We start from the raw sequence: 15,281 nt of genomic DNA, 5'->3' as shown, positions 1-15,281 counted from the left end.
TAAATACGACATCTGAGTTGAGATGATGAGAAATGTTGAGCAAATTTTTGCTAGTGTGGCACTTTAGCCCAAATGAAGCAAAGGGTTTGAATAATTATGCAAACTCGCCGTCTCTGTTATTTTAATTTTATTCTTTCGCATAAATTTCTACAATTTTGTTTTCACTTTGATAGAATAAAGTGCTTTGCAGAGAACTCAGACTAAAAATCCTGAATAAATGCATTTTGAAATAATAGCACAACAAAATGGGCAAAAGTCAACAAGTCTGCATACTTTTGCAAGGCACTGTATACAAGTATTACACAATAATATTTAATAAGAAGCGCTAGTGGCTGTTTCTCATTTTTGCAACAATGAAAAGGCCGCATTAGATGGATGGGTGGTTGTGCAATTCAGAAAAAGAATATGAACAAACAACAGTGTAAGCTCTGATGGACCTTCTCAATGCATCTTCTTGCACGCAGAGACAAATGTTAGAGTTTTGACAGGTTGTACTCTGGACCCAATATTCTTGCACCTTCTCTAGAATAACTGTAAGTGCTAGCTGCAAATAGGCCTATATACCAATGCTTTCTATAACATCGCAATGCACTGCAAAATTATGCATCTTAGCAAGTCATTTAGTCTCGTATTGAGTGTTAAAATCGTGCTTTCTTTAAATCAAATTCAATTTCCAATGCAGTTCAGCCTGTTTCCAGAATGTTCTTGAAACAAGCGGCTATATCTTGAAATAAGACAGAATAAGACCAATCACTCCACTAGTATCAGGTCACTTAATTCAAGACAGTTCTCAATCCAGTTCAAGTTAAACTGCGCTGTAAACAAGTGACATTTCTCACCCCATTGGCAGATTTTTTTTCCACTTGCTTTAAGAAAAATACTATGAAAAATAATACTCTAAGTCTTAATACTAAGTTCATATTTTTTTACAATGTGGCAAGACACCCAGCATTATAAAGGTTGGCAGTTACTCAGCAGTAGCCAAGGAGCATGAGTCTGGCTGCTACTGAAAGCTGTAGCGTCAGAAGTTGTGTAATGAATGCATCTCCTTCAACCGACCTGCGTAGCCTTGTCCGTGTGGAGTTGATCCTGGACCCTCGCCTCATCCAGCTCCTTCTGCAGCCTTCTGCACTTTGCTCTCCACTGCCGCACAGCCTCCTGGGCCCGGGTCTTCAACTCATCTCTGCTCCGCGTGCTTTCCTGGAGCAGTGCCTCCGTCTCTCTCCTCTCCGCCTGTCCTCGGCTCTGGGAGGATGAATGAATTATTGAATGAGGTGCATTTTCCTTCCATATCATCTAAATCATCATTCCTCAAACCATAGGATGGGACCCAAAATGTACCATAGGTCTAACTCTGATGGATCTCCATTAGGGATGGGACGATATATTGAAATTCATTATATTAACTGGTATCAGCACCTCTAGATTAGAATCTCTAATCTAAATGAAACATCCTGATGGATTACAGTGTGACACAATAAAATAAAATCAAAATACCTGGATGTCCCTCAGCTGCTCCAGCATACGTAGCTGCTGTTGCTCCCGCTGTGCCAGGTCCGATGACAATTCCTGGGAAAAAGAACGGAGGAAGGTTGAGGAAGTGTGTGTGTTTATGTGTGTGTTTGTGTGAGTGTTGATGGGTGGAAAAACAGTGTAAGGTGGGAGAGAGGCAAAGGCGTGAGGATGAAGGAAAAGGATGACGGCACCCTAGTGAGGAAAGGAGAGACAAAGATGGCAGAAATTTAAGAAAAGAATGGGAGAAGAAAAGATGAATGAGAGGGAGGGATGAGGGAATTTAAGGAGAGTTAGGATAGATAAAGAGAAAGGGGTGGCCTAAGGAGGGCAGCAGGCAAAGAGAGAGAAGTTAAAGAAGGTTAAAGCTATGTTTACTGGATGAGATTATGTCAGTTAGGAGTCATTAGTCATACACCGATTAGTCATAGACCTATTAGACTGTATGTAAATGTAGTCACAGAGAAATTGAATCTCCCTCCCTATTCTCCTCATTATACTACGTTTTTACTCATTTGCCGTAAAAATGAAACATTTCCAACATCTATTTTGATCTTGACATAAAAACCATAAGAGACGCCCCAGGTGATACATGCAAAACACCCACTTCATCTTTTAACACCTACTCGGCAATAGGGGAACCGTGGGAGTTTAAACACATTTTTCGGTGAAAGAAACATCGGAGATTGGAGAAATGTGCCAAAGCTTAAAGCACAGCTATTTCTACTAGCATTTCATTGGTACCCGCCATAGCCTTGAATACCCCTGCTTAGTGAGGGCATGTTTTTTTAGTTGTGTTTTTTTTTTTTATGTCTTGTTACAGTGATGGAAGTGACAGATCGCACCAGTGTGAGAAGGATAAATGACTGCTGGTTGACTTCTGATCTCCTATTCCAACTGTCACTTCATCTGACGATTTTAAGAGGATCAAGTGGCACGGAGTTGGCTGAGGATGCGACCATGGATGAGAGGCACCAGACAAACTGAAATAACCCGGCTCTGGAGGATGCATGGAAGCGCACGCACACACACGCGCAAACTCACATGCATCTTTGTGTTTGTTTGCACACACGCTCAGATATCCCCCAGTTTCTCCCATTTATTCTTTAGAGAGTATACAGCAGAGAGAGATGAGTCGGGAAAGACATGTAATGCAAGTCATGAGCCTGACCTGAACCTGTGGCGTCATTAGCGCTTGGTATGAAACCTAGCCCGCTGTTTGCCTGGGGCGTCCAATACAAATACCCACTCTCACACAGTTACACAAGCTCTCTACACACGATCCACACCTCCACCTGTATGCTGAATTGGACCCGCTCCTTCTCCTTGCGTTCCAGAGCCCTCTTTAGTTCCTCCACCTCACTGAGGATTGAGGCCTTGCTTAGCTGGGCTCGCAGCTCCGCAACTTCCTTCTCCAGGTCTGAACGATCTGAACGATATATACATATACACACGCGCACACACACACGCACACACACACACACACACACACACACACACACACACACAAAGACATACACCATATAATCAAATAGTTGTTTGAACAGATGCCTGAAGGTGGAAAAAAGAAAAGGAGAACAAATAGTGATATGAAGTTGGAGGAGATGGTGGATGAGCGAATGAGAGAAATAAACAGTGTCTTATGAAAAAGCAAATAAGCCTACAGTACCAGTCAAAAGTCACACAGACACACACATTTTTACTATTTTCCACATTTTAAAATTATAGTAAAGACATCATAACTATGAAATAACACACATGGTCCAGTGACCAAAAAAATCTAAACTATCTTATATTTTAGATTCTTTAAAGTAGTAAAGTTTGCCTTGATGGAAAGGCAAAGGGTTTGGAAATAAATGAATACATAGGCATCAACCTTACTATTAATACTTGTCTAAAAAACACATTTCAAGCATTTAAGCATAAGCCTTTAGATCAAAATGGCTTTAGGATATTGAGAAACATAGTGCATTCAATCAGGTGTGTCCAAACTTTTAACTGATACTGTATGTATCCATTTTTTAGGGTGAGAGGAATATCTGAGCAGATTTCATTTTTGAATAATCTTCTTACACTTGTTTAGACATTACTTTAAAAATGGTTACATCATCACCTAGTATTTTGGAAGTTCACACAGATGTTATGCTGTTAATCACTTCATTTGGGGGCAGACTACGTGTCAGTAGGCATGGTGAGAATATAAATGAAGCGGTGTGAGATGTGAATCAAGGAGGATTCTCCAGTGATATCTATGGATATTGTTGCTGAAATGCAGAACAAATAAACTTAGTGATTTGATGATGCTACCATCAAATCCTTTCGCCATCATTAATTTCTATATAAAATTCAAATTATAGACAGTAGCATCTAAATCTGCTTAAACTCGCTATTGGATATTCGACTTGAAATCCCATCATGACAATCTGTCATTTTCAAGATTTTGAATGCTTTTCAATGCCTACTGATGCCCTAAAATCACTATCATCACAAAAAACAATAGGGTACTGAACGGTATGATTTTTGATCATTTTCTCCAACCTCATCCCAATTTTCTCTCCTCTCATCACCATATCTTAAGACTCTCTTCTTCTCTTCTCTTTCTGCGCTACCTTTTCTCTGTCCTCTCACCGAGACTCTCTCATCCTTTCACTGTCTCGACTCTTGCTGCCCCTCCATCCCAGACCTCTTCCCGCTCCCTCCCCCCATCCAATCTCTCACCCTTTCTTCTCCTCTCAAAAGGTATTATTCCAGTGGTTACCAATGCATGTGTACTGTCTAAAGGTTTCCTACAAGGAGGAATATCTACATAACAATAAAAAAGAAAAACAGGTGAAAACAAGAAAGATCCGCAACTAGCTCCCTGGTTACAACAAGAGTTGGCATAGCAACCGATAAACCCCTCTTATGTCCAGTCCCACTACGTTCCCCTCACCTCTCCTTTTCTACCACTGCAGTACAATCCTCTCCCCTCCTTTACCCCCACATCTCTCCCCTCCAAAGCCCCGACCTAAATTCAGTACCTGGCCCTCGCCCTCCACCTCCTCCCCCTCTCTCCTCCCTATCAGTGTGCTGGGCGTGTTGCTGAGCAGAGAGCTGAGAGATATCCAGCCGGGCCCGCTGAAGCTCCGTCTTCTCCTTCCCCGTCCTCAGCAGCTCGCCACGCATGTCCTCCATCTGGGGGTCACGACCCGCGTAAAGCAACACAAAGAAAGACACATGATTGTCTGACTTTGGGTCAAAAAACAACATTGTAGCTTCCTTAAAAGTCACTGCATAGCTTGTTGGTTTGGCTCATGGGGTTTACTGTGCATGCATGCACACACACACACGGACATACACACACACGCAAACCTGTTGGAGGAGGGAGTCTCTGCTATCCTCTGACTGCTCCAGCAGTCTCCTAGCTCTCTCCAGCTCCTGCTCCATCTGAAGAGCACACAACAGAAACAACATCAGGACAATCCACAATGCACCAGTGTTTTGGAAATTGATCCGCCTGCAGGAGCCTGGTGTGATTTGTTCAAAACTTCAGAATAAGCATCCCTTATATTTTTTAGGTACACACAGTATCTACCCTCTATGAGGAATTTGCGTTAGGAGTGTAATGCATTTTTTTTTTATTATTAAAAAAAAAATCCCACCTGCTAAGTCCTTCAAAACAGTTATTTGAGTTGAGGAACAGTTATGAAACAGTTTGGAAGGGGCTGCATATAATTTTCAGCTGAATAGTTTTGAGCTATATTAACTGCATTGGTAACAATTTAAATGCTAACTATTTCTGCTGCCAATTTCAGAAGAGCAAAAAAAAATGATGCAAGCGGGGCATATTTCCACAACTTTTAGTTCATAATAAATCAAATAACTTGTTTTAGTACACCTTTAAGACTGCATTTACTCACTACAGCTAAACACACCTTGGTCTTCTCCCTTTCTGATTTCAGCAGCCTGGCCTTGATGGCCTCCTCTCTCTCCTGTGTTTGGACTTGGTGGTGTCTCCCCAAAGCCTAGACAACACACAAACACACACACACACACACACACAGACACATACACACACACAGGCCACAGAATGTGTTATCATGACATGCACGAATAAAAGTACTGCAAGACCGCAACAGAAGAGGTGTTGTGGAGTCACTAGATAGCATCCATGTCGTCTTCTTGGAACAAAAACCTGGCATCGCGGTGGATTTGTACAACGGCTTAGAGATCAATCCCACTCATTCTGAGCAGGCTGTGGTGATGAATTACCGGCTGCTAGCAATAACATCCACCCAAGTGACTCATCATCTATTTGATTCACATCACAGCAGGCCCACCGGTGGGGAATAAATGTGCCCTCTGCTCTCCCTCCTCTCTTGCTCTTTAGTAGTAAAAGAGATTATTTTCCTCTTCATTTCCTCTTGCTTGTTTATTTACCCTTAATTTTGGGACAAATGCATTATTTCCCATCGCCCCGGGCCCCGCTGGTGTCCCATTAGGGCACTGCTGTGGAGAGGGATGCAAATGAATCAGTAGCTACTATCATCACACACTGTGTGGAAAATGGGGAATCTCTCGCTCACAACAGTTATCAGTCTACATGAAGCTATACAGCGCCCCTCTGTGGTGCACTAATAAACTGCAGGAGATTGGACATGAGGTTAAAAGGTGACACAATTGCTGACAACATACTGATTTATGTATACAAACTGCCGTCCTCCCCACCATCCTACATGGTTCAGTTACTTAAAACACGTACTGACATTATGTTGATGACTATTTAAACTACAATACGGATAATTTGCATGGCTGAATAGGTTCAGTAAAGTAATAATACAAGAGAGGATGTTCTTTACTGTGATTGTGGGCACAAGCGGCATGCAGCTACCTACGAGTATAGTCTGCATCACCAAAGTGTACCTAATGACAGCGTTCTCTCAGGGATAATGGCTTTTATACAAATGCATGTGTAAGAATAAAAGAGTAGAGATGGTAAACTAGCTCCCTGGTTACCAATTGCTCACTTAGCAACCAATTCCACTACATCAAAGTAATTGCCTAGGTGTGCTGTAAAGACTCATGAAGCACTGCTAGGACAAATCAAACAGTGGGATGCCTTTCTCGCTAACATAGAAGAAATTACAGCAGTGCATTAGAGAGAAAAGGTTGTTACGGAACTATGACCCGATGTGCAGAGAGGAAGCGAGGTGAAATCTGGCCTCACTTTACTCGCATGGTGCCGGAATGAAAGCATGCTTGATGACACAGCTTGACACAACAGTGAAAAAGGTCTTCCACATACTTAGATCAACGCAATTTACATTTATTAGGCCAAGATGTTGGTCTACAAATCCTTTATCAGAGCAAGATTGGCCTAATAAATGTAAATGAATGATCTAAGTGTGCAGATCTATTTCACTCTGATTCAACTGGTACTCCAGCACCTTAGCAAACACTCTCAGTCAGCTGAGCGGTAGACACTGTGATACTTGTCACAGCCTTTATGATTAGTGGTTTTAGCTGACATCTTTCTTAAAGTTGAGGAATGATCACACAATGTAGACATCTTGAAATTATGCTTCACCATATGTTTTATGCTATCATGCTTGCAGTTTAATCCTTTTGTGCCAGGCTTGGCAGCCAGCACGACTTAAGTTGAATCTGGGAAATCTAGCATTAATAAACTTCCTGTGCGAATGTCATTGGTCAGTATTATTAACCAAAAAATACGCAATGAATATTTTTCCCACGGTAAATACTAGGTGGCGTAGCTTGAGGCCGATTGGCCTTCTCTTTACAGCGTTAGGTGTATTTCTCACTCAAGTTGAAAAATTTGAATTCCAGTGAACGCCTCTTAGCCGCCTGCAGCAAAGTTGCCTCTACATTTTTTTTGTCTGTCTGAATGTAGGGTGAGAGTGTCGACAGGGACGGGTGGGATGGAGGGATCACAGCAGAGGAGGGCTGGGGAGGAGACAGAGAGAAAGTGTCACCTCCTGCAGCTCGTCAGACATGGCCGCCCGCTGATCGGGCCTTCTCTCTCTCTCTGTGCTCTGGCGCTCGGTGTGCATGTCCCTCTCCAGCTCCTGCAAACGCCGCTCCACACGAGACGACACCTGCAGACAGTAAGACAGAGGACGCCATGGGTCTCACAAACAGCACCCGATGCAGCAGGACAGCATGAAGACAACATGACAAATGAGACGTCAGGAAATTAAGGGGGGTGGGAGACAGAAATATCTTTTAGAACTGAATGGGAGTATTATGTCCGAGATGCAAGAATCCCCAGTCTAATTAGGAAAACATCCACATCCACTTGTATAAGATGGTTAGGGACACAGAAAAGATAACAACATAAAACATGCTGGCTAGAATTTGGGAGCATCGTGTTCAACATACTAGTGATGGTGCAGTGAAGAGCCATGTGCCTGGAAATTTGATTGTAATATTAGCAATGTTAGAGTTCTTTGAAGTTACATTATACTGAGGAAAACTGTTCTTATCTGTTTTCCATTCAGAGAACCAACATATTTGCGTATTCCAGGCTTCATTCAGCAGTAACCCTAACATGATGCCCTTAAATTCAGGATGTCTCCTCTTTTCTTATGGTGTCCACAACCCTAGATAGCATACTTGGACGCTGAAGTATTGAGAGTGAAAAACACAGCTAGAACTCACTGGGTCTTGTCTCTGTGGAGTTGTCAAATGGTCTGTGAGGTTCTCCATCGCTCGCCTGGTGTCGATATCAGACCTACAAAAACAGACAAATCCAGCATATTGAAAATATTTACATACCAGAGTTCTCCGTCTTTTTAAAAAAAACATTTTTCAGAATATCATTGATCAAATTGTGAATGTGTAATGTGGCACCGCTGAAAATAATTATGCGGTTTAAGATGTTGGGATATGGTCGTGGATCAATTTGGTTAGGTCAGTGGAGATTCTTTTTAATAACTTCAAAATGCCAGAAGGATCTGTGGCCTTTTGAGTTTCCAGCACCATCTCTTTAAATTTCCCATGACATTTTATCATTTTCTCATCAAGGTATTTTCAAAGACTAGAAAACCAGGTATTCATTTTTTTTATTATATTTTCTGGGATGAATGGAAACCTTGTATATACAGTGGATAGCAAAAGTGGAAGATCAGTATCCTGGAATAGCCCAGTCAGAGCCTGGACCTCAATCCTACTGTAAATCTGTGGACTGAACTAAAAAGGTGTATGTATCCCTTTTGCAATTTGAGTGAGCTTGAACTCTTCTGAAAAGAAGAATGGGACAGAAATTCCTAAATCTGTGTGTGCAGATTTGGTACAGACTTATCCAAACAGACGTACTGCTGCTAACAAAGCAAAACATGCTTCCAGTATTAATTTAATGGCATGCACAATTAAGCGACCAAGGTGTTTTAGCATTCCATTTTAATACATTGTTGGATATGAGTAGCCTTTTTGCCTCGATTTTCCTGGTTGCTAATTAAAGCGGAAAAAAGTCTAATTTAACGAGTTTTCATTTCAAGCCTCAAGGCAATAAAACTACAATAATTGAGAGGGTGTGTAGAATTTTGATATCCATTGTACAGATATGCTAAAACCTCTTGCTCACAGTGTATGTCCACTGTCACCATTTCAGACTGAAGCAAAGTATTCAAGCTGGCATTGGGCGAGCTTTTCATGTCTGACAGCGAGTGAGAAATCATCAGCAGCTAAATTATTGGTCATTTTTTGCTGTTTTTTTACTCTACCAGCTAGTATTGCAAGTAACTAAACAGTATTTGGAGGTCCTATTCAGCTCTAAAAATCTACTTGTCTGCTAAAATTGAGACAATGACTGGTGAATTCAGGGATGTTCCCATCACTGTGCCCTGTAAACAAAAAAATCTTAGTTTACTGCTTTGGTCTCAAGGCCCTGCCCCTCTTGGATACCTATTCCTCCGGAGGATCTCTCTGTCCAGGTCATGTGACAATCTTTGCTGGTCACAGCGCAGGTCCCGGAAGGACTGGTGTAAAGTATGGATCTAGGAGGGACAGCAACATACAGATACTGAATAGAGAACATGAGACACAAGGAGCAATGCAGATAAATAAATAAATCAATAAATAAAAAGAAAGGGGGTCTCTGCACACATTTTATCCCTGTGTATTATGAACATATCGACATGAACAAAATCTGATTTGAATGAAATCTGATTGAGCCCCTTCAGGATCAAAGTGACACAACATCATATCTCTGGTGTTGATTGAGTGTGCCCTCTTGTGGTAGCTCTCAGTAACTACATGACAGAAATGAGTGGCACTGATCGGCACTTGAGTCTCACTGCATCCCTTACATCGTCTCCTGCCATGCTGGCATCCTTGAAGCGAACAGTGGCCGACTGAGACCTCCTTCTCCTTCCTGGAGGACCAGCATAGTCCTTCAGTGGAGAGGTAGGGTAGAAACGCTGATCATCTGAAAACACAGATATACAGAGTTTTAATAAGTTTTACTTTTAAGATTCAATAACCCCTATCTTATGTCCTACACACACTTCTCATGTAGGTAGAACTCCCTTTTCATTCTATGGATTATTGCCTGTGTATTAACAACATATATACTACTCTGATACTATTCTTTAATAGTTTAAAAAGCCTTATGATGCAGCCATGATGCAGATGATAACATCGGCTGAAATACAATTCAAATTCTGATTAGTGAGGAGGCATTTGTAATAGCCTGAAGTGAACTGTATTCTGTTTTGCAGGTCACATAGACCCAAATCTTGCAGTAGATATAACACAATTAATTAAGTGAAATGAGCAGAAATAATTTCTTATGTTGGACAAGAAATATACTAACCACAGGCTTAAAAGTAAAATTTCCATACCTGAACCAAACTGTTTTCTTTTTTGTGCTTTTACTTATCTTTGTATTTCATCATTGTGTCTTTTTCAATTCGTTTTTTTGTTTTATCTCTGTGCAAATTTTCTCAAACTAAAACTCAACACAACTGTCAGAGAACTCCTTCCTCATTCTCCATACCTGAGCCCGAGCAAGCCTCCAGGTCACTGGTATGCAGGGTGGAGGCGGAGGCTGAGGCACTCTGAGCCCTGGAGGGTCTGCTCAGCCTCTGTGCCTGCAGCTGACTGATTGACTCCTCCAGGTTCTCCCTAAGCTAGTACAGGACAGTATGCATGTTATCGACAACACAATAAAACAGGACATAGCTTAATAGGGGAAAGAAGTAAAAACAGAAATCTAGGATTTGGTAAAGAATGGGGTGAACTGAAATCCTGAAAAAAATAAAATAAATAAGTCACATGCCTGAGGGGCAACAGCAGAGGGAAAGATGGAGAGGAGGGGAGTCAAAGACATAAAAAGGAGAGAAAGAATGGAGACTGAAGAAACAAAGAGATAAGGGTATGTGAGATAATTTGAAAATTATGACTGCGCCGAGATAGGTGTGTTATAGATACTTCGATTGTTATGACTATACATTGGAGATGTGAATTCAGCGGTAACACACCACAGCATTACCACAACTACAAGAAAAAAATTGATATTACATTTTAGCTAATTTTCCCATAAACTCAAACAATATTGAGAAATATTTAAAATTAAATAATTAACTGATAATTAATTGTACTGGTGTCTCACCAGTGCCATGGCTTCAGCCTGATCATCTGTATGCTCTGTGTACTGGCCCAGCATCCGGTCTACTTTGTTCAAGTTCCTACTGGTGTCCTGCCAGATAGAAGAAGCTATTAGTCAGAAATGATTGAACATTAAGTATCTTGATAAACCAACACAGACTATAAATAAACACATAAACCCATGGTTTATTACAGGCTTTTACAGAGGCTTAGGTGCTGATGCTGACAGTATGGTGAGTTTTGAGCTATGATAGGTGGTGGAGGACTCTTAGCACATAACCTTAAGAAACAAAATAATTAGCCTATACTAATACTAATAACACTATTACTACTACTACTACTACTACTACTAATAATAATAATAATAATAATAATGATACACTTTATTTGTATAGCAGCTTTTCAGAAACCTTTACAGATACTTTACAAAGATAAAACACTTCACATAAAAAAATGATTGAAAAGATTATATAAAAAATAGTAAATAATGAATTAGACGGTAATAAATAAGAACAAAAAATTAAGAATCTAAGAATTGTTACAGAAAGCAAGCTTATAAAAATGGGTTTTAAGAAGATATTTAGTCTAAGCTTGTTGGGCAGGTTGTTCCGCAGTATAAAGGCCTTAATGGAGAACACTTGGTCCCCTTGAGTCTTGAGTCTAGACTGTGGAACAGGAGGGACAGGGTCTGGCTCATAGGGAGTTAAATTGTCAGTGATGTAGCTAGGGGCTAAAAGTAATCAGTAAAACCTTAAAAGTCGCCATTGCAGGGAGGCTTAAATTGGGGTGATATGATCTCTACATTTGGCCCCAGACAGAACTGATGTGGTAGCATTTTGGATAAGGTGTAGGTGTGAGAGGGACTTCTGAGTGAGGTAGGAGTTAAAGCAATCTAAGTGAGACGAAATAAATGGATGAGTGATCTTGAGGATAGCAGTGGTTTGATTTTATAAATAACTCTCAGCTGCAGAAAACATGACTGCACAACCCTTAACCTGCTTGTCAAAGGTTAAATTGGAATCAAGGCTCGTAGCTTGTTCTTTGCCGAAGGTTTCACATCTGAGGCTAAGCTCCCTAACTGACTGCAGAGTATACTCAAAGAGTCAGGTGGCCTGAAAAGAACAATTTTCAGATTTGTTGTCACTGAGCTGTAGAAGGTTCTTGCACATCCAGCACTTAATGTCTGAGAGGCACTCAAGACTGTCAAGACAGTTGGGGTAACTGGGCTTTAAAGGGAGGTATAGCTATGTGTTATCCAACAAAAAATGTGGCCTAAAATAGAGCCCTGTGGGACCCCCAGCTTACATATAGGAGGAGGAGGATGTATTACCTGTCTAAAGCTTGTAAAAAGAGCTTTGTCCCCTCTGCCATTGAAGCCCTGAATTCAGTGCATTGAATCTCTTGTGTCAATGTATTGTTAATGTATTGTTGTTTTCCTGTTTTGTATGAATACTGAGTGGTGGGTATGTGTGTACATGTATGTGAGGCTTTGTACAAAGGGTGGAACCAAATTTCCTCTTGTAGGACAATAAAGTATCTATCTATCTATCTATGTCTGAAATGCCAACTAAATTAAAAAATAAATAAATAAAAAAGTTTGGCGCGAGCAAGTAGAATTGCATGATCCACTGTGCCAAATGCAGCACTTATCTAGAAGAACTTAAAGGATAAGACTGGTGTTTTTTAATGCATTGCTTATCGTCAATAAATCCTAAGAAAATAACAAAATCAGCAATGAATTTGTTTTGCCAACAAGTCTCGTCCATGTAGCCGGTGCTCAATGAAGCCATGTCCCGGTAGCCATAGAACTCCATTGTATTAAAAAAAACGATTAAAAACACGTCAAAGAGCCATGCACCGGGCCGGCCGACTTTTTCCTCAAACAACTTAATAAGCCGGCTGTAAACACGTTTGCGATCTCAGGAAAGTAGTTCCGTAGCACTGAAAATAGTCCCCAGCGTAATGAAGAATTTGTTCCCATTTGAATGTGATTTGGTAATAACTACAACAGCCTGACTTTTCGTGGTAACAGTTAGTGATTTTTAAAATTGAAACTATGTCTTTGTGAGCTGTATTTCAAGGTTTTTAGCTTACAATTGGAGCCAATGACTTCCGGGTTGACGGCTTAAAAGGGAACGTGGGAAGTCAGAAAGTAATGGGAGTAGAGCAAATGCATTGTTGATTTTGTTATTTTCATAGGATTTGTTGACAGTAAGCAATGCATTAAAAAACACCAGCCTTATCCTTTAAATTGCACAGTCTCCTGCATGGGTTGTTCAGAGAAGAGCATGTGTGATGTGTGAGGAGCAGTCTCAGTTCTGCGTAGCGGTCTAATACCATACTGAAACCTTTAATATATGTTATTAATCGAGAGAGATAATGACTTTCTCAACAACTTAAAAGTAAAAAGGAAGTTTGGAGATAGGCATATACTTAGGCTATTTAAAATTGTAAAACTCTGGAAAATTCCAGAGGTCAGAGAGCTGTTGACAACAGATACAATTCTCTGGCCCATAGTGTTAAAAACTTTTTTAATGAGTAGTTTAGTGAGAAAAATATAAAGAGGGCATGTGGAAGATTTCATGTGAAAGATAGTTTCTTCCAGTAGTGTTAAAGAGATGGGTTCAAAAAGGGTCAGCGCTGCACAATTATATTAAGGTTATCATCAAACACTATTCAGGAGCCTTTGGTAATGAAAAAGGCACTCATTCAGATGCCTCATGCAAGAACAAGCTGCAAAATACGTATGCTGGTGCATTCATTTAGGTGGTCAGAAGACACATGGTATGGCAGAACTGCACAACACAGACAACATTAACTGGCCTATGTTCAGTACTTGCAACTGGATGAAACTGAAAACATCCAGACAAACACTATATCTTCATCTGAACGGACGAGATGGAGTAACGTTACCTGTAAAGTGCTTGCCAGGGTGCTGATCTTCTCGGTGATGCCTCCTGCTTGACCAACGCCTCCGTTACCACTGGCTCTGTGACTGTCCCGACCAGGTCTGCGGTGGGCATCACGCCCCCGCGGTCTGTGTCCTCTCACCCTGTCATATCTATCAGACTCGCTGGATGAATCCATAGTTTCGGACAGGGCAGGTCTGTGGGAGGCGACAAAAACGGCTGATGAGGCAAATCTGACGATTATCGACCAGCACTAGCTTCGCTTGCTAAAAACGTCAACGCTAACTGCAACGTTAATCAGATTAACGAGCAAATCTGGCTGGTTTTGAGTTTTCTCTCCAATTTGTGTTTTTGTCATAGCAAGTAGACATACGAGCTTTGTCATCGTTACCCTGACAACCGGTAAAGACTGAAAGCTATATGACCAGCGAAGCCCAACAAATGAAACCCACAACTAATCAATCTCCTTGCTGGGCATTGTTGTTGATGATACTCCTCCTGGCTAGCAACAAGTGGCAATTTACGTTACGGTTAGCTAGCTAATACAACGTTAGCCAACTAGCTGTGAGATAATCCCATACAAATTGCAAAAACGCCGCTTGTGTCCAACGGTACCGAGCGAAATACATTCCCAATTAAACCTACCACTATAATTACGCTACATATGAGCCGTTAGCTTTTTGCTTCGCAAGTGATAACAACAGAAGATCAACTCCCAGCTTCCCTGTGCTATGGCAACTTGAACTAGCCGCCTCTGAGCAGGAAGACAACAGACCACACCGCTTCCAAAGGACGCCGGGAACTGTAGGCTGACCACCATGCCGCAGTATGGGAATTTGTCATTTGTGAACTACATTGTCCAAAGGTATGTGTTTGCGCCAGTACTGCCGCTCTTCAGTTAAAAAAAAATAAAAAATAAAGGAAAAGAAAAGAAGTAAGAAATCTTTCAGATAAGGATAATCTTTCATTAGGCATGGCCAATAGAATAGCATATACTTTTCACGTTGATAGGCTATATAGAATAGAATAGAACAGACATTTCACGTTGATAGGCTATATAGAATAGAATAGAACAGACATTTCACGTTATATAGAATAGAATAGAATAGAATAGAATAGAATAGAATAGAATAGAAAGGCTGTTAGTGTAGTTGATGTCAAGGTTTGTTCGGGCCATTGGCCTATGGCTTAAGAAAAAAAAAAAAATCAGTTCTCCTGTCTAACACAAGAGTGCCTCAGAAGTCCACCCACCCC

General features: G+C 41.0%; 1 protein-coding gene across 1 annotated transcript in view; it reads right to left on the bottom strand.

The window, feature by feature from the left end:
* The window catches only part of LOC139654062 (centrosomal protein of 128 kDa-like), a 39,914-nt gene extending 25,703 nt beyond the window's left edge, over positions 1–14,211 (bottom strand). Inside the window, exons 1-13 of the mRNA XM_071531084.1 lie at positions 14,032–14,211; positions 11,123–11,209; positions 10,508–10,640; positions 9,819–9,937; positions 9,415–9,506; positions 8,170–8,242; positions 7,485–7,607; positions 5,427–5,516; positions 4,864–4,938; positions 4,551–4,686; positions 2,802–2,941; positions 1,498–1,569; positions 1,060–1,245 (exon numbers count right to left, since the gene is read on the bottom strand). Of these exons, the coding sequence (XP_071387185.1) occupies positions 1,060–1,245; positions 1,498–1,569; positions 2,802–2,941; positions 4,551–4,686; positions 4,864–4,938; positions 5,427–5,516; positions 7,485–7,607; positions 8,170–8,242; positions 9,415–9,506; positions 9,819–9,937; positions 10,508–10,640; positions 11,123–11,209; positions 14,032–14,205 (1,500 nt within the window). The 5' untranslated portion in view covers positions 14,206–14,211. The remainder of the gene's footprint in view (positions 1–1,059; positions 1,246–1,497; positions 1,570–2,801; positions 2,942–4,550; positions 4,687–4,863; positions 4,939–5,426; positions 5,517–7,484; positions 7,608–8,169; positions 8,243–9,414; positions 9,507–9,818; positions 9,938–10,507; positions 10,641–11,122; positions 11,210–14,031) is intronic.
* Between the last annotated feature and the right edge of the window lie 1,070 nt (positions 14,212–15,281).

Source organism: Centroberyx affinis, unplaced genomic scaffold (genome assembly GCF_046629955.1).
Source record: "Centroberyx affinis isolate AG114_WGS23_722 - 3 ecotype Tasmania unplaced genomic scaffold, CSIRO-AGI_Caff_v1 ptg002030l_1, whole genome shotgun sequence".
NCBI lineage: Eukaryota > Metazoa > Chordata > Actinopteri > Beryciformes > Berycidae > Centroberyx > Centroberyx affinis.
Note: the sequence above shows the minus strand (reverse complement) of the source record. Positions and strands in the feature narration are given on the sequence as shown.